This window comes from Erinaceus europaeus, chromosome 12, assembly GCF_950295315.1.
Source record: "Erinaceus europaeus chromosome 12, mEriEur2.1, whole genome shotgun sequence".
Lineage (NCBI taxonomy): Eukaryota > Metazoa > Chordata > Mammalia > Eulipotyphla > Erinaceidae > Erinaceus > Erinaceus europaeus.
In genome coordinates this window covers 67,696,334-67,715,767 of record NC_080173.1, presented here as the reverse complement: position 1 = coordinate 67,715,767, position 19,434 = coordinate 67,696,334, and the positions used below count along the sequence as shown (strand labels likewise).

Genomic DNA, 19,434 nt, shown 5'->3' with positions numbered 1-19,434 from the left:
TCAATAACAACAACAATAATAACTACAACAATAAAACAAGGGCAACTGGGCGTCAGGCCATAGCGCACTAGGTTAAGCGCACATGGCGCAAAGCGCTAGGACAGGCGGAAGGATACCGGTTCAAGTCCCTGGCTCCCCACCTGCAAGGGAATTGCTTCACAGGCGGTAAAACAAGTCTGCAGGTGTCTTTCTCTCCCCCTTTCTGTCTTCCCCATCTCTCTCTATCCTATCCAACAACAATGACATCAATAACAATGATAATAATAACCACAACAGTGGTAAAATAACCAGGGTAACAAAAGGGAAAAAATGGCCTCCAAGAGCAGTGGATTCGTGGTGCAGGTACCAGCCCCAGCAATAACCCTGGAGGAAACAAACAAACAAGGGCAACAAAAAGGGAGTAAATAAATAAAATTTGTATCTGTTACATTCATTCTTTCTGCTCTTAAAACATTCTATAAATAGAAGATCTTAGAAAACATATCAATATCATTAACTGGACTCAAGGCTACCATGCATTTAGAAGACAGTTGATACTGAAGGACAACAAGGAAAAGTTTACAATGGATATAAGACATTCGATAAATTATTAAAATGATACTGTTATGTGGAAAACTAAGAAATGTTATGTATGTACAAACTATTGTATTTACTATAAACTGTAAAACATTAATCCCCCAATAAGGAAATTTAAAAAAATTATTAAAATGAATAATATCCTGTTTAAATCTAGATTATACCTTTGGTCTTTTCCTACCTTCTACATCTATATAAGTATTTTGGATTTATTTGAGTAAGTATTTGACATGTAGCTTATATCTAGCCTAGTGAAGGATCAGAAAACATTAAAACAAAAACTAAAAAGTTATGTTAAAGACATGTTGAGAAAAACAATTGCTTAAACAACTGCTTAGGACTTCAGTTTTCTATTATTTTAATCTGCTTACCCGAAGCTTTAATGGGGCAACATTCTTCTGAGTTCCACTCCAAAGTTCCTGTACTAAATCCCCATAGCATTTAGCCATATGCCCTTTCATACCAATGGGATTTGTTCTAGAAGTTTAAGAGAAAAATTTGTTACCAAAGAGTCTCATAAATAACAACCACATGGTCACAGAAAATGTGTAGCACTTATTTTCTTTATCAAAAAAAAAAAAAAAAAAACTTGAAAACAAGCATCCAATAGCACAGCTATATACAAGATACTGGGTACTGTACAGCAAACCCTAACAAAAGGACTTTTCAAAGTTAACCCAGTTACCAAATAATGTGATGATAACATTAACTATCGATTATCTTTTTGAACCCTAAAACAGCAGGAACCTCACATCTCCACTATAGAGCCCCTACTTCCCCCAGTCCTGGAACCCTTGGATAGGGCCCACTTTCCCGTATGCCTCTCCCAATCCATATCAAATAATATTGCATCCGCCGATCACAACCTAACCAACGCAACGATTGCCACCTCAACATGCTTCACTTCAGACTGTGTCCTGAGACTTCACAAGTGGAATGACAACCCTTCAGCTTCATTACTCGGGTGAGACCTTTCCTTTCATAGTATACTCTAATTCCATCCCAGGTGGTTCACTTTCTAACAAAGTCCCAAAACCTAGATATACACCAGTTTCTGTGAGAGAGAGCATATCTTCACACTTATCTATAAACTACTGCAAAATATATACCTGAAAGCAGAAGTACACTAGAGTTTGCAGTGAGTACCTCCCTAACAGTTCCTCTCCATTATTCCAAGCTTTGGGTCCATGATTGCTCAACAATTTGTTTGGCTTCATATATTAACTCTCTTTTCAGTCACCAGGTTCCAGATGCCATCAGGATGCTGGTCAGGTTTCCCTGGATTGAAGACCCTACCAATGTGTCCTGGAGCTCCGCTTCCCCAGAGACCCACCCTACTAGGGAAAGAGAGAGGCAGACTGGGAGTATGGACCGACTAGTCAACGCCCATGTTCAGCGGGGAAGCAATTAAAGAAGCCAGACCTTCCACCTTCTGCAACCCACAATGACCCTGGGTCCATGCTCCCAGAGGGATAGAGAATGGGAAAGCTATCAGGGGAGGGGGTGGGATATGGAGATTGGGTGGTGGGAATTGTGTGGAGTTGTACCCCTCCTACCCTATGGTTTTGTTAATTAATCCTTTCTTAAATAAAAAAAAAAAACTTAAAAACAAAAAAAATGAATCCTTTGTTCTTATTTCATATTAAACAGGGCAAATATCAATAAATCAGATCTTTCTCCCTCAGGGTTAAGAAAGATTTAGGTGACGACAATTTTGGGTTTATAAAAAGTCATTAAAAAAGTCATAAAAAGAAGTGAAATGACTCAAGATAGATTACCTGTTGAGTTCATAAAGATGTCTGCCTGATATAAAGTACTGTGTTAGTGGCTGTGTGTTACTAACACACTGGATGCTTGAGTTCATGAAGCATGTGTTTCCCAGGTTACTCAGACCTGTGGCTCCCTTTTCTGTGGGAACTAGAAGACACAATATGAAAACAGATTATTAGTTGTAATATGCTACATATGTTACTTGTAAATTCAATGTAATACTTTTTTTAAAAGACAGATATTCTTTTCTTTTTTAATTTTTTATTATCTTTATTTATTTATTGGGTAGAGACAGCCAGAAATTGAGAGGAGGGGAGATAGATAGATAAATAGATAGACCTGTAAACCTGTTTCACCACTTGAAAGACTTTTCCCCTGCAGGTGGGGACCGGAGGCTCAAACCTGGGTCCTTGTGCACTGTAATATGTGCGTTCAACCAGGTACGCCACCACCTGGCACCCAATGTAATACTTTTATTGACACTCTTAATCAGTTAAATACAGATAATATTGGGCTGGGTGATGGTAAAATGTGTGAGGACTTGAGTTCAAGACCTTGGTCCCCACCTGTAGGGGGGAAGCTTCATGAGTGGTGAAGCAGGATATAAGTATCTCTTTCCTTGGTTCTATCATAACAACAACAATAAAAAAATTAAAAAAAAAAAAAGAGGAAACAATAGCTGTTGGGAGTCATGGATTTATCATTCAGGCACCAAGTCCCAGAAATAACCCTGGTGACAATAAATAAATATAATTTTGCGACCTGGGAGATGGCATAGTAGATAAACCACTGAGCTCTCAAGTATGAGGTTCCAAGTTCAATCCCCATCATTACATATGCCAGAGTGATGTTCTGGTTCTCTACCTCACAAATAAATAATAAGCCTAAAAACATTCTTTTAAAATGAACTGATATTTCTATATCCAGTCTTCCTTTTTTTTAATTTAATTTAATTTAATTTGTTTTTTTATATTTATTTTATTTATTTATTCCCTTTTGTTGCCCTTGTTGTTTTATTATTGTAGTTATTATTGTTGTTGTCATTGTTGGATAGGACAGAGAGAAATGGAGAGAGGAGGGGAAGACAGAGAGAAGCAGAGAAAGCTAGACACCTGCAGACCTGCTTCACCGCTTGTGAAGCGACTCCCTTGCAGGTGGGGAGCCGGGGTTCGAACCGGGATCCTTATGCCGGTCCTTGTGCTTTGCGCCACCTGCGCTTAACCCGCTGTGCTATGGCCCGACTCCCCAGTCTTCCTTTTTTAAAAAAGCAACACTTTGTTTTGGAGTTGGAGGTCTCATAAATGCATGATTTCACCATTCTGGGCTGCTCTTTCATTCAGAGAGAGAGAGGGGGAGGAGGAGGAGGAGAGGGGAGGAAGAGGAGGAGGAGGGAAGAGAAAAGAGAGACCCCAGCACCAGAGGTTCTTGTCCTCCCATGTGGTGCTGGGGCTCATACCTGGCTGCTTGCATGACAAAGCAAGCATCTTTCTCAGTGAACTCTCTCTCCAGCTCTGAAGTAATTATTTCCAATATTTATTCATTCAGCAGAAGTGGGTCTTTGTGCATGTGTGCTTTTTTTTTTTTTCCACTCAGAGGCACAGCCAGAGCTAGAGAGACAGAGACCCCACAGCACTAGAGCGTGCTTTAATGCAGTACTAGCTCTCATATGATGCTGGGACACAGACCAATACTATATGCATGGCAAGCTGCTTATCCTATTCCATGAACTATCAATCTGGACAAATATTATTATTTTTAAAAAAGATTTATTTCATATGAGATAGGGTTTTACATGAAAAGGGGGGGGAGGAGCCTGACTATCACTCTGCTACATGCAGTGTTACGGACTGAATTAGGAGCTGTAGGCATGCCAGTTGTATGCTCTGTCAGCAGAGCTACTTCCCTGGGCTGCAGATCTCCCTTCCTTCCTTCCTTCCTTCCTTCCTTCCTTCCTTCCTTCCTTCCTTCCTTCCTTCCTTCCTTCCTTTCTTCCCTTATTTCTGGTGCCAGGGATTGAACCTTAATCCTTATACATGTAAGACATAAGCTCTACCACTGAGATATATATATATATATATATATCCTTAGCCCCTCTGGTCTTTCAGTGCTAAAGCAGAGAAGGTTTTCATGGAGCATAATTGGCAAATATGCCAATTCATGTTCATTTGTAATCTGGAAGTATTTTAATTGGCATAGTAGTTATTTTTTAAAGAATTCAAGCAATTTGCTTCTAGTATTGTCTTAAAGATGCATGCATTATCTAACTGCAAGATTAGATATTGACCAACATCAACTTTGAAAGAGAAAAGAAAAAATGGAAGGGGGTTATAATCATTTTTGAATTAGAAAGCCAAAACTTGTTAACACTTCAACTGTTTACTGGATAATTTTAAGATGACCTCTTAAAATAACGTGCCAGATCAATGGCTGGGGAAGTGCTCCAGCAGTTAACCTCAGAACTTGACATATGTGAGGCTCTGGGTTTGATTCCAGCATTAAAAATGCTGAAGTAGGGTGGGGGTAGATAGAATAATGGTTATGTAAAGATATTCTTGTGCCTGAGGCTACAAAGTCCCAGGTTGAGTTCCCCACACCACCATAAACCAGAGCTGAGCAGTGCTCTGGTAAAAAAATAAAATAAAATAAAAAAAGTCAAATGGTCTTACTCAGATAAAGGGTATAAAGAAACTAAAAAAGTGAAATGGAAACAAACCACACTTAAACTTTGACTATAGACTGAGATTATAAAGAGAGGAGCAGCAGAAGGTTGAAAGGGATGAGGGATGTTCAATGGACTATGATGGAAGGATACTGGCAATTTGTGGTGGGCATGATATGTTAACACTTTTTTTTAACAGGTGTGAAATTATACCCTTAAAACACATGTAGTCTTAAAACATACTGCTATTTCTATAAAAACTAATAAAAGCTCTTGGCACTTAAAAATGAAACAAAACATTAGAGACTTACTTACCCTTGTGTCTGTCTATTTTACTACTGTTTGCTATAAAGGACATTTCCTCAGGCCAGCTCATATCCTTGTTCCTAACTGAAAAGATAGAGATAGGAACAAGTTAATTTCATATCTATTCAAATCACACTAACTTTAAAAAAAAAAAATTTAAGTTAGAAACTGAAAAAAAAATTCAAGTTAATTTTAGTAACTGAAGCCATTCCAAGTTTATATTAAGGACTTTATAGTCACTTGGTGAATTAATTAATAAGCCAGTCCCTGACTTAATCTACTCAAAGTAAATGACAATCATCTATTGAATTAAATATCTTAAAACATTAGAATGTACTACTATAATTCTTTCTTAAATTGTGAAAAATATGGGAAAAGACATAAAATCTTCAATGACAAATGCATACTACTGTATACATTTTTCTGTGTGAATATACAAGTACATCCTGTTGGCAAATAGCCAGTATTATAATTAATGAAAATTTGGGTTACTAATTATGTGTGAAAGTAAGTTTCCATATTCAAACTCAAAGAGGCAACATGAAAATTTTAATGAATTTTGTAAATCTGTAACTGAATTTACTTGTTTCTTCCTAACATTCCTCTTTACCAGGACTACAATTAATACAGTCTTTTAAAGTAAGCTAAATAGTACAAAGGAGTACACAATGGCTCAATAGGTTTTCTTTACTATAAACAATAATCAAATAACAATTGGAAAAGTTATAAAATGAATAACTACTAATTAAATGTTTAAATTCTTCCCTAAAAAAAAAAAAATACCTTCAATTACCAGGTGTTGTTCATCTTGGATTTTCAAATATTCCAATCTATGATCCTCATCATCCAGAAGAGTAAGGTAATTCTATACATGGAAATGTTTTTGTTAATTTGATTACTAATTTTATAAACAAATTTAGAAATAAAAATGAATGACACTTAAAACTATCCTTGCAGCTATATAATCCATGCCACTGACAACTGGTGTAGTAAAGTTGTTCAGAAATACTTATAATTTAGGTAGCAAAATAGGGGAAAATATACTTTATGGCTCCAAAAATCACAAAGAATTTTGGGGAGATCAAAAGGAAAACATACTAAATATTCAGCCAAACATCATTGAGATTTAGATTTTATGAAGGGAAAAAATTTTCTTTGGAACCTTTTATGAAATTCACTAAATGTACCTGTGAACAAGACAGAATTTAATCATTTACTAGGAACTGAAAATGTAAAACCAAATGTCATGCACTCAAATTCTTCATTTTTGTTTATATTCACTTTGGCTAAAGCCCTCTCAAAATCAATGTAATTTTTATATCTAATATATCAAATAGGAGATAACTATTATTTCCCCCATTTACGCATGTGAAAATGGAGACACAGAATTAAGTGAACTGTCCTTGGCTATACAATTAACAAGTAAAAGCCAGAAGTTAGTCTCTAAGAGTGTGGCTTCAGCGACCATGCTCTTAACTGTAATACTGTATTGCCTCTCAATGGTGACCAAGGGATTATGAAAGAAAGAAGGACCTAGGAAATGGTGAACTACCAAATATTATTTAATTATCCATTTCAGAGTACAATTTATATTGTGTTATGCTAGAAAGTTAATGTAGGTAATTAACAGCACTCTGAAAATGAAAGGAAGTTTTTTTTTTTACTAAATATTTTCTTTTGTTTGAATCTTTTAAAGATGTATAAAGTTACCTTATAACAAATTCAACACAAATTCTATTTAAGATTAAAACATATATTTGCTTTTACTTTGTAAAAATTATCTTTGACAGTGTCCATGATAATTACTGTTATGCATTTTAGGTAACTATATATGTGAATATAATAATTTGAGAATTGAAATTTTTCAGTGAGCTCTTGGATCTGGTTTTCAGCACTACTATAGAATGCATATATACTATATGCTTAAAAAATCAGATGCTTATGAAATTACAGATTTAATACTTTATCAGGACTCTTCATGATGCTGAAGTGTCTCTTACCTCACTGTTGTAAAGCCATAGGCGCATATCTTCCTCTTTGATGCGCAGTCTCTGAGAAAGATATTCATGAATTTCTTTGACGGTCTGCATTCGACTAAAACAGCCAGTATAGGCTAAGACCCGTTTTAATGGTGCATTTGGTGAAGGTACATTTCCTATGATCACAGTAATCACAATAAGGAAAAAGGCAGATGTAAACAAACAATCTCTCTCAGCAGTAGAGACCATACAATTGTTAGTTTAGAAATAATGATGATGGGAGTCGGGCGGTAGCACAGTGGGTTAAGCGCAGGTGGCGCAAAGTGCAAGGACTGGCACAAAGATCCTCGTTCAAGCCCCCAGCTCCCCACCTGCAGGGGAGTTGCTTCAGAGGCGGTGAAGCAGATCTATAGGTGTCTTATCTTTCTTTCTCTCCCCCTCTCTGTCTTCCTCTCCTCTCTCCATTTCTCTCTGTCCTATCCAACAATGACAACATCAATAACAACAATAATAACTACAACAATAAAAAAAAAAACAAGGGCAACAACAGGAAATAATGATGACAAACAAGAACTGTAGTTTCAATAATTTTATAAATTGAGAAGCTTAAAAAATAAAGCTTAAGAATGAAAATATGAGACACAGCCTTAAAGAAAGTCTCAATTTTGAAAGGAAGAGCAACAGAATCACAGAAGTCCAAATAATTTGCAGTATCTTGGGTGCCCTCAGTTGGTTCACAATGGCAAAAACAAATCTGAGAGGCCAGAGAAATAGCTCATAGAGTATGTGTATACCTTTCCATGAGTGCAGCCCAGGTTCAATCCCCAGAATTGTGTGTGAGGGGATATAATATTAGAGGTCTGATATTGTGGTGTCTTGCCTTCTTGGTCTGTCTGTTTGTCTGTCTATCTATCTATCTATCTATCTATCTATTCATCCATCCATCCATCTATCCATCCATCCATATATCTATCAATCTAAATGGGAAAAAAAAAGTGGTCCAGAGTGTTGAAATTGTGCACATGTGAAGCCTTGGCTTGGAAATAATAATAATAATAATAATAATAATAATAATAATAATCACAATGGGGCTGAATTTGAATTTCATAGATAACATATTTAGATTCACCAGATGGATACATTTTCTCAAAATAAACTGTCTTTGAATTACTGTTTTCAGCACTCTAAGTCATTAAACAGCCCAATTATCTGGGATACTGGCATAATTATACAAGAAAAGGAAATTTTACTTACATTTCTAAGTAGGCATAGACTCTACATGATCAAACAGATCTTTGAAATGAAGCCAAGAAGCTTATAATAATAATAAAAAATAATAAATCTGCCTTTCTAAAAGGTAGGATGGGGGGGACCCTATGGCTTTACCTATCTAGTAAGATGGCAGCTGGCATGACCTTGAATTCCTGAAGGGTTCAGGATAAGAACACAAAGTGGTAATAATGAGAAGGGAGTGAAAAGCCAAGGAAGAATACAACAAATCTAATGAAGAGGAGGAGGAGGAGGAGGAAACAGATTATGAAAATTAAAGATAAGTTGTTAAGAACAATCAGTTTAGCAAACTGTTTCTAAGACTTCTGAGAACTATAGTGGTTATCTTTGAGGCAGGAGGGTGGGGATACAGAGCTCTGGTGGTCGGTATGGTGTGGAAGTACTCACTGTAATCTTAAAATCTTGTATCTTACTATTGATCACAAATAAAATTGTTTTTTAAAAATCTGTTAAACCCCAGTTAACTAGTCAGGCAAAATTATGCAGACAAATGTAACTTAAATCACCATCTTTATCTATGAAATATTATATCTATTAAGCTACCCAAAGTAATAATAAATGTTAACACATTCTAAGTATTTCTCCATCCACCCATTGTTAACTTAGCTCTTCTCCTTCCATTAAATGAGCTCTATGTGAGTTTTCGCTTGATGCAAGTACTGACATCACCTACTCTAGAACTTCCAAAAGGAACTCACTCACCTAAAATAAACTAAAAAAGTAATCTAAGAAACAGTGACTTCTGTAGTCTTGTCTTCTCTGAGGCAAAGGCTATGGTTATGTCATTATAACTGTGACAAGGTTTGTATGCCTGTCACTTCAAAAGATTAAAAAAGAAGGGGGTGGGCAATAAACAGCTGTACTAAGTAAAACAATGAGAAATATGTTTACTATGACATAGCAGAACAAAGCCCAACCACAATCAATTTTTAACATATAGCAAAGCAAATCTTCTACTATCAGCAAGCAAAGGACAATTCCTAAAAGAAAACAAAAGAGCAAATTTCTCCACTTACACATCAGAGGATTAGTTATAAGATTACAGCAAGAAAGCATATTTTTATAAACTTCAATGATTAAATGATTGATTTCAAAACTAATTAGTAAAGAATTTCAAATTAAGATCAAATTTGTAGTGTCACTACCAGCTCTAGGATTCAGAAGCATTTGCAAGTGTAATGTTCAAGTCAATTTCTGTTGTCCTATGCCACATAAGAAATTTATTTGGATTTTAGCTAGTTTTTATAGCATAGCTCATTAAGCAGGCAGCCACTTATATATAATTTTGTGCTTCCGAACAACTGGAAATTACAGAAGCAACAAAAATCTAGGATCAGCACAAGAGTCACAAAGAATACTTACTAAAAGCATAATAGCACATCTTTTATTTTGCAGTAACAAAATTTGCATCTCACATTATTATTTTTAAAGATTTGTTTATTTTTATGAGATAGAGGAGAGACTGGACCATCATTCAGCTCTGGCATGTATCTATAGAAGGGAATGAACCCTGGAAGGGCCCAGTCATGCAAATTCTGTGTTCTGTATCTTCTTAGCCCTTTATGATAACTTTGAAAATGAATGGGGAAATAAAAAAGTGCTGCAGTTGCTTTGGAAGCAAGGGTGATACTTTTTGTTTACAGGAGAATTAATAAAAAATGTTTGGAGAATCTATTTTACTTTTCTTTGATTTTTGTGTCTCCCAAAAATAAAGTTTGGTTAGGCAGAAGCCACTGCTCTACAATATTTTTTTAAAAAAGTATTTTATTTACTTATTTTAATGAGAGATACAGAGAGAGGGGAGAGAAGCCAGAGTACTTCTCAGTTCTAGCTTATGGTGGTGCTGGGGACTGAACAGGTAATCTTGGAATCTCAGGCATAAAAATCTCTTTGCATAACCATTATGCTGTCTCCTAGCCCTCTACTATAATTCTCAGTACAGCCTTTAAGGAAGACATAAACTATGCAATTCAATTTCAAAGGGGGTATAGTGTTGAAGTTCATACAAACTGGTTACTTACATTTATTACAATATTGTGGCATTGGCAACACAAAGTCCAAGGTTAGCTAAATAAATAAATTCATTGTTTCTGCTGAAGACTAATTTCAAATATTTACAAGGCAAAAGTAGAGAGCAAGCCCATCAAAAAGATTCAATCTCATAGAGAAATCAAAAGGGAAACTTTTGCATGTAAAACCTTAAAATAGAAGTTATATTTTTATGTTACTTTAATAGGCCTATTATATTTCAAAGAAAATGTGTTTGCCACTTTGATCTTCAAATATATATTCTTTTCTAGTCTTGCGCATGACCGTAGGCATAAGTCTCACAACTGATTCAATATGAAAGCAGACAGGAGTGTGTATTAGAACAGTGGCACCAGACTTTGAGCAACTTTGCTTTCAATTTATTTTTAAGAAGAAAACTCATGGTATTCTTGCTGCATTCTTAAGTTACCTCTTGGTAAATGCTGAGGAAACATTCTCAGGCTCATCATACCCATATTCACCCAGATGTTAGACTGCTGTGTCCTAGTGGCAGGTTGTTGTCTCAGGAAGAGAAGATATCGAGGAAATAACTCCAGCTCTGGGATTTCGGTCTTGCTATTCTTGATCACCTATTGTTTCAAAATGAAATGAAGTAATAAAAAAAAAAAGTTGGCAGTACAACAAATCTGCATTTTAAAAACAATTTATTAGAAGCAGAGACAGAGTGAAAGAGACCACAGGATCCAAGTATGCTTCAGTGAAATGGGGGCCAGGCTCAAACCTGGGGTGCATGCAAGAAAGCACCTGAGCTATTTTGATGACCTCAAACCTAGCATTTTTAATCTAAAATTTGTTATTTTTGAAGTATCAAACTTAAAAAAGTAATTATTAATGAAAGGGAATTAGATTATCAGTCTGGCATATGTAATGCTGGAAATCTAATGTTCAACTAACCATACCATGTCTCAGGCTACTTTAATCTAAAGTTTATCTTTAAAGTACCGAACCCCAGTGATAACCATGATGGCAAAGAAAACAACAACAACAAAAAAAACAAAAACAAAAGAAAAAAACCACATAGATTTAAATACTTTTAGGCTCCTACTCCTAGCTACATCTTCCATGACCAGAACTTTTTAAAAAATATATATTTATTACTGGATAGACAGAGAGAAGTTGAGGGGAAGGAGAGACAGAGAGACACCTATAGCACTGCTTCACCTCTCATGAAGCTTCCCCCCACCCCTCACCCCCACCCCGCAGGTGGGGACCAGGACCTTGAATCCTGATCCTTGCGTACTGTAATTTGTGTGCTTAACCAGCTGCGCCACCTCCTGGCCCCTGACCAGAACTTCTGAAAGATATTTCTCTCCTATTATTTAAAAGCTAATAACATGAAGAATTAAAGGGGCAGAGGTTTCCAGTGTTTCTCTCCTCTCCCCTCCCCTAGGAACACCAAAGGAGACCACCTGAGACCGCAACAAGACAGGACTAGAAGGACTTCAGGAACCCAACAAATCACCGGGTTATCACTGGGACTCGGTGCCTACACAATGAATCCACTGCTCTTGGAGGCTATTTTTTCCCTTTTGATGCGCTTGTTGTTTTTCTTTGTTGTTATTATTGTTGTTGTTATTGCTGTTGGATAGGACAGAGAGAAATCCAGAGAAGAGGGGAAGACAGAGAGGAGGAAAGATAAGACACCTGCAGACTGGCTTCACCGCCTGTGAGGTGACCACCCACTGCAGGTATAAAGAAGATACAATTTCTAGTGAGATTGATATTACGGTTATCTCTATTTTTCAGATGAGGAAAGACCTCAGGATGGAACAGTGGTATTCTGAATCCATGCAAGGTCTTAAACATCAAGCTGTATATATATTATGGTAAACGTGTATATGTGTGTGATGTGTATATGTGGAAAATGTTAATATAAAGCAGAAAAGTATCGGAAATTTAGTGACTAACTCAAGGCACCCCACACAAGTATATAATATATATATTCATTCATATTTATACCTATTTATCTAGGAGTCCTGATGCTAAATACAGCAGCAATTTTTTGAAGTAAACAAATATACACCAATTTATAATTCTCACTTAGACATACTTTTTAATAAACATTACTAATTTGTCAAATTATAGATTAAGACTTCATGACCAACTTAATTTTGTTAGTGAATTAATTTTCTGTATCTCATCTATACATAATGTTCCTGGTATACAAAAGTTCGACTTCTAGTTTGAAAACTATGAAATAAGAGAATATGTCAAAAAGAATTTTTTTTTTTAAACCATAGCATTGCTTAGTTTTGGCTTATCATGGTATTGGGAATTGAACTTGGAACCCCAGGCATGAAAGTCTTTTTGTAGAACCATTATGCTATCTCCTCAGCACCCCAAAGAACCTTCTTATAAAGTATTTATTTTCTAGACAAGGTAAAAAGTATACAGAGTAATGAGTCCTACATACTGTAGAAACATGACAAATGACACTGTTTACTTAATTCATTAATATTTGATATTACATATTCTTAGTCCTTTAAAGTATTTTATATTTTACATGTGCTCAAAATGACTCATTATACAAATGGCAACAATCAGAATCCCTGAATTCTTGTTTCCATGTTGTGCCTCCTTTTCATAAAACACACAAGTCTATGAGCAGAACTGAGATAAACTTGACCTCTATATGTCTATGTGCTAATGGAAATAACAATTTCAGAAGTCACTTTTGAACCACCTCCAAACATTCACTGAGTGTTTTTGCAGTTTCAGACTTTTGCTTCATGTTAAGTCCACCTACATTTATGGTGACAACTTATTTAATTGCCTAGACTCATAATTCCTTAATTTTATTTAGTTAAGTGACTATACCATTCACACCATATAAACTACCTATTCTCATAGGTTTATCACGCTCTGTTTGGTATGGAATACAGTGCTCAATAAATATTCAGTGATTCAATAAATGTGAATGAACTTAAAACATTTTTTTTTTCTGAGGGCCGGGTGGTAGTGCAGCAGGTTAAGTGCATATGGCGTGAAGCACAAGGAGTGGCCTAAGTGTCCCATTTTGAACCCCGGGCTCCCCACTTGCAGGAGAGTGTCGCTTCACAAGCAGTAAAGCAGGACTGCAGGTGTCTATCTTTCACTCTGCCTCTCTGTCTTCCCCTCCTCTCTCAATTTCTGTCTTATCCAACAGCAACAATAACAGTAATAACAACAAGGGCAACAAAATGGGAAAATTGGCCTCCAGGAGAAGTGGGTTTGTAGTGCAGGCACCAACCCCCAAGGGGGAAAAAAAAAAATTCCTGCTGTGTGTATGTGAAAAATTTGTTAAATTAGTTTGAACAGGTACTGAGTTAAGTACTTCTTATTATAATTAAGATAATTTATATTTGTGTTTAACAAAAAAGCAATCAAGGGGCCAGGCAGGTCAAACACACATGATACCATGCACCAGTTCAAACCCCCCCACCCCAGTGCCCATATGTAAGGGGGGGGGAGAGCAGTGAAGCAGTGTTGCAGGTATTTGGTTCTCTTTCCCTCTCTCTATTTCCTCCTTCCATCTCAACATCTAGCTGTCCTATCAAGTAAAGGAAAAAGGGAAGGGAACGGAAAAGGGAAAAGGGAAAAGGAAAAAGGGAAAAGGGAAAAGGAAAAAGGGAAAAGGAGGCCATCATTGGACCAAAGTAAAAGACTCCGGGCTAGGGAGTAGTGTTCAGGTCCTGGAACATGATGGCAGAGGAGGACCTGGGGGTGACTATTATGTGGAAAACTGAGAAACATTACACATGTATAAACAACTATATTTTATTGTAGACTATAAACCATTAGTGCCCCCAATAAAGGAAGAAAAAAGAGAGAAAGGGATGAAGGAAGGAAGGGAGAAAAAAGAAGGCCTCAGAGCACTAAATTTGTTGTATAGTCACTGAAACCCAGGGGCAATCCTGTTGGCAGTTAAAAAAAAGAAAAGAGAATAGAGGATTTTTTTTCTTTTTTACTTATTTTTTAATATTTATTTATTCCCTTTTGTTGCCCTTCTTTTTTATTGTTGTAGTTATTATTGTTGTATTGATGTCATCGTTGTTGGATAGGACAGAGAGAAATGGAGAGAGGAGGGCAAGACGGGGGGTGGGGGAGAAAGATAAGACACCTGCAGACCTGCTTCACCACTTGTGAAGCGACTCCCCTGCAGGTGTTGAGCCAGGGGCTTGAACTGGGATCCTTAGGTCCTTGTGCTTTGCGCCACCTGCGCTTAACTTGTTGCACTACTGCCCGACTCCCAACAATAGAGAATTCTATGATTGCTACATAGGAAAGGCATTATTGGTTATACTTACAGGCCTAGGTAGGGCCAGGTTTGCTCCATACCAATGATAGAGTGCTCTCCACACAGGTTCTGGAACCATTTCATAATCTCTTCCATGGATCAGCTGTGGAGTTTGTTTTAACCGTCCTCCCTCTAGTGTTAATGATGTAGCCTTCGAAAGAATACGATGTAAATGTTTATCTAAATATTATACTCTCTTGGGTTTAAATAAAACCTAGATACAGGTGAGTGGACATGCCACTTAGTGTCATGTTACTGGGAAAATTTATCTGAAAGAGATTTTTATTTTTAATGTTAAAAATAAACTAAGAAAGGAAACTCACTTAAAAAATTCATGTACAGGGGAGTCGGGCGGCAGAGCAGTGGGTTAAGCACAACGTGGTGCAAAGCTCAAGGATGGGCGTAAGGATCCCAGTTTGAGCCTCCGGCTCCCCACCTGCAGAGGAGTGGCTTCACAGGTGGTGAAGCAGGTCTACAGGTGTCTGTCTTTCTCTCTGTCTTTCCCTCTTTGTCTTCCCCTCTTCTTTCCATTTCTCTCTGTCCTATCCAACAACATCATCAATAACTACAACAATAAAATAACAAGGGCAACAAAAGAGAATAAATAAATATTTTTTAAAAATCACGTACATGTGAAAACTACATTTTATAGCAGCTGTCCTAAGATCACTACACTCCTTTACTTTGTTCGCCACAAAAGAAGATAAAAAGATTCGGTATACAAGTACCAAATCATAAAATATTCTCACAGAAATGTATTGTGCATGACTGTCACCTACTTAGGTTACTTAAATAAGCCACTGCTGTTTTACTATGCATCAAAAGCTCTATAGAGTAAAATTTATTAGTAACTTCAAAAGATGTTTAGTTACCTTTACTGGTTCTTGAGTTACCAGTGGCTGGTTATCAATAGCCCCTGGTTTCTGAGGACTGAGGTGCAACAAAATATTACCATTGGTTCCTAACAAACACTGGTTGTTATTGTCAGAAGTGTTATGCTGTCGAGCAAAGCACATATCTGTCCCTGGTGTGGGAGAATACAGAAAGCCTGTAAGGAAAATAAAAGGATGGAATTTATTTATTTTCAGTTATATAAATAGATTTGATGGTATGAACTCAATGTTTATGAATTAGACTAATATGTCTGTACTTTGCAAGATTCTAATAGATCTATTAAAGACAGCAACTAGAAATGTATTCCTTTCTGTAGTCTGGGATGTGAGGCAGTGGATAAAGTCCTGAATTTGCTATCTGGCAGCGTGTATGTACCAGAGTGATGTCTGCTTCTCTTTCCTCCCACCTCTTTCATTAATAAATAAAATGTGTATTTTTTTTTTTTTTTTTTTTTACCAGAGCACTGTTCAGCTCTGGCTTATGGTGGTGTGGGGGATTGAACCTGGGACTTTGGAGCCTCAGGCATGAGAGTCTGTTTGCATAACCATTATGCTATCTACCCTCCGCCCAAAATGTGTATTTTTAAAAAAGGCATATTCCTTTCTGAATAATACCTACTGTAACATTAGCTAGACTAAAATCTTTAAAAAAAAAAAGTGGTTTACAAAATGAACATATGGCCACCCTCCTAGGATAAGTTAACAATTCACAACAAATATTTACTTATTCATTTCATAGTGGAAAGAGAGAAATTGAGAGGAATGGGGGAGATAGGAAGACAGAAAGATACCTGCAGCATTGATTGCTTCACTGCTTGTGAAGCTTTCCCCTTGGCAGGTGGGGACCTGGGCCTTGAACCTGGATTCTTGCACATTATAATGTGTATGCTCTTCTGGGTGAGCCACAGCCCAGCCCCACAGTGAAAGTGTTACTTTATTTTATAAGAAAGGACTAAGTTGTTGAAAAACAAGATCAGAAGAAAAAAAAAAAAAAATAAGTAGAACCTGAAATGGAATTGGTGTATCGCACCAAAGTAAAAGACTCTGGAGTGGGAGAATACAGATCCAAGAAGGATGACAGAGGACTTAATGGGGGTTGTATATAATGGGGGTTATATGGGAAACTGGGGAATGTTATGCATGTACAAACTATTGTATTTACTGTTGAATGTAAAACATTAATTCACCAATAAAGAAATAAAAAAAAAAAAAGAAAAAGGACTAAGTTTGACCAAGTATAGTAGGGTTCTCACCTTGTCTCCCTATTAAAATAATGTGTGTCTATTTAGTAACAGAAATTGAGAAGACCATTCTGTTATATGCAGTGCTGGGGATCATACTTGGCAAGGACTGCACTCTATCCACTAAGTCACCTTCTTGACTGTTTACAGAAATGGAGACAGGAGGGGAAGACAGAGAGGGGAAAGAAAGATAAGACACCTGCAGACCTGCTTCACCACCTGTGAAGCAACTCCTCTGTAGGTGGGGAGTCGGGGGCTGGAACAGGGATCCATTTATTTATTTATTCCCTTTTGTTGCCCTTGTTGTTTTATTGTTGTAATTATTATTAATTTCGTTGTTGTTGGATAGGACAGAGAGAAATGGAGAGAGGAGGGGAAGACATAGAAGGGGAGAGGAAGATAGATACCTGCAGACCTGCTTCACCACCTGTGAAGCGACTCCCCTGGAGGTGGGGAGCTGGGGGCTCGAACCGGGATCCTTCAGCAGGTCCTTGCACTTTGCGCCACCTGCGCTACCGCCCGACCCCCCAGAAGAGCTTACTCTTTGTAAAGCTGTTAGTATATTAAAGAATCTTTCTTTCTTCTAGTATATTCAAGAATCTAATAACTGACCTTGTCATTCAAGTTATTTCTGTGCATATAAGTCTGCTGCCCAGTACCCTATCAATCATACTCTGACAATGCATATTCCCTTCAAAACTGACTCTTGACTAACACTCATAGGAAACAAGTCATACCACTTCCAGTAGTTTCTGAGGCTTCAGATGCAGTAGAAATGTTGTCTGAAAATTTCTCCTCTGTGGAGTTACCATAACTAAGGCTGCCTCCTCCAATTCTATCTTCACTTTGTTCCACAGAATGTACTGCTGTTCCAAATGAGTATTTTCCTCCATTCAGAACAGATGATGGTTCAATTATAACAGGGCTCGTGTCCTAAAAAGTCATGAAATCAGAGAATAAAAAGCAAGATTCAATAATCTGACAAGTTTTTTTTTAAAAAAAAAATCTATTCTTTCCAATCCTGCTGTGGCTGTCTATAACCATTTAAAAATAGTTTAATGTATAACTAAATCTTAGTTTCTTCAAGGAGGAAACATGTATATAAGTAAAATTGGCAAAGTAGATTAGGAATAGACTGCAAAGGGCTCTGCATCACATATATTAAAATTTTATTCTGTTGAAAATTGGAGACCAGAAAAGACTTTTTCATACTAAAAATTAAATGATATTTATCCTCTTATTATTTAATATTACAATTCATGGTAGAAAAATGTGAGGAAAACCCTCTCCAAAGGCCTACCCCACTAGGGAAAGATAGAAAGAGGCTGGGGGTAGAGCCTGACCTGTCAATATTCATGTCCAGCGGAGAAGCTATTACAGAAGCCAGATCTTCTACCTTCTGCAACCCATAAAGAATTCTGGTCCATACTCCCAGAGAGAGAAAGAAGCCAGGTGGTAAGGACCTGTTCTCTGCAAAGTTCCATACTACCTGAGCCAGGTTCCCTTTGCTGCTTGCCCACGTGGGGTCCATGCTTTTTAGCCACCTGCCTAGATAACTCTGCTGGCTTACAGGGCTGGCAGAAGGAGGGAAACAAAAGCTTTAACCAAATGGAAAGGGAAGGCAGCTGAAAGCCACCTATAATGATGGACCAAGAAAATAAAAATTCCAGTTAAAGAAAATTCTAAATTCAACAAAACTATACAAGTCCTCCTGATGAAAACTTCAAAGCAACGGTTCTAAGCATGCTTACCAAATTGAGGGTGATAAGGCACTGCAACACATTTAGAGAAATCATAGAAAAATTCCTAATAGTCCAGGGGAACAAAGAATGCAGGGAATGAGCTGGAAAACAGCAGAAGAGAACACCTGCAGGAAGACAGATGTCAGAGTCGAAGTGAAGAGCAGGAAGCCAGAGTAGAGAAAGTCACCCTGCCCCCTAGAAAATAATAGCAAAAAGAAAGAAGCACTAAACAAATTAAGATAAGAGAGTTTGGGACAACATCAAGAGGAATGACATTAGCATCACAGAGGAACAAGGAGAAGAAAGGGGATATATACTTGAAGAAGTATTAGCTAAGACTTTCCCTAAATTAAGGAGGAAATAGATCTCTAGATCCAGAAGTAAAAAGAGCCCCAAGAACAAAGATTCCAAGCCTAAGTCAAACAAGACACATTAATAATTGGCAAATTATTAAAATGGCAAAGATCAAAGGCAAAGAGAACACTGGGCATCTAGAAAAAAGCAGAATTCCCTAAAAGGGGAATCCAACCAAAGTGGAAAGCAATCTGGAGGCCTATCAGGACACTAGAAATGGACCTACTCTATGGCCCAGTAATTCCTCTCCTGGGGATTTACCCAAAGGAAACAGAAACATCAATCAGAAGAAATCTAAA

The 19,434-nt window shown here is 37.1% G+C and overlaps 1 protein-coding gene across 2 annotated transcripts in view; it reads right to left on the bottom strand.

Annotated features, from left to right (window-relative positions):
* Nucleotides 1-19,434, bottom strand: part of USP32 (ubiquitin specific peptidase 32) — a 173,958-nt gene that overhangs the window by 43,818 nt on the left and 110,706 nt on the right. The window contains exons 13-21 of one of the 2 annotated variants that reach the window (XM_060203891.1): nucleotides 17,777-17,972; nucleotides 15,778-15,953; nucleotides 14,916-15,056; nucleotides 11,039-11,198; nucleotides 7,312-7,466; nucleotides 6,095-6,176; nucleotides 5,321-5,395; nucleotides 2,355-2,493; nucleotides 948-1,053 (exon numbers count right to left, since the gene is read on the bottom strand). In XM_060203891.1, the coding sequence (XP_060059874.1) occupies nucleotides 948-1,053; nucleotides 2,355-2,493; nucleotides 5,321-5,395; nucleotides 6,095-6,176; nucleotides 7,312-7,466; nucleotides 11,039-11,198; nucleotides 14,916-15,056; nucleotides 15,778-15,953; nucleotides 17,777-17,972 (1,230 nt within the window). The remainder of the gene's footprint in view (nucleotides 1-947; nucleotides 1,054-2,354; nucleotides 2,494-5,320; nucleotides 5,396-6,094; nucleotides 6,177-7,311; nucleotides 7,467-11,038; nucleotides 11,199-14,915; nucleotides 15,057-15,777; nucleotides 15,954-17,776; nucleotides 17,973-19,434) is intronic. The other variant, XM_060203892.1, reaches the window with a different exon arrangement.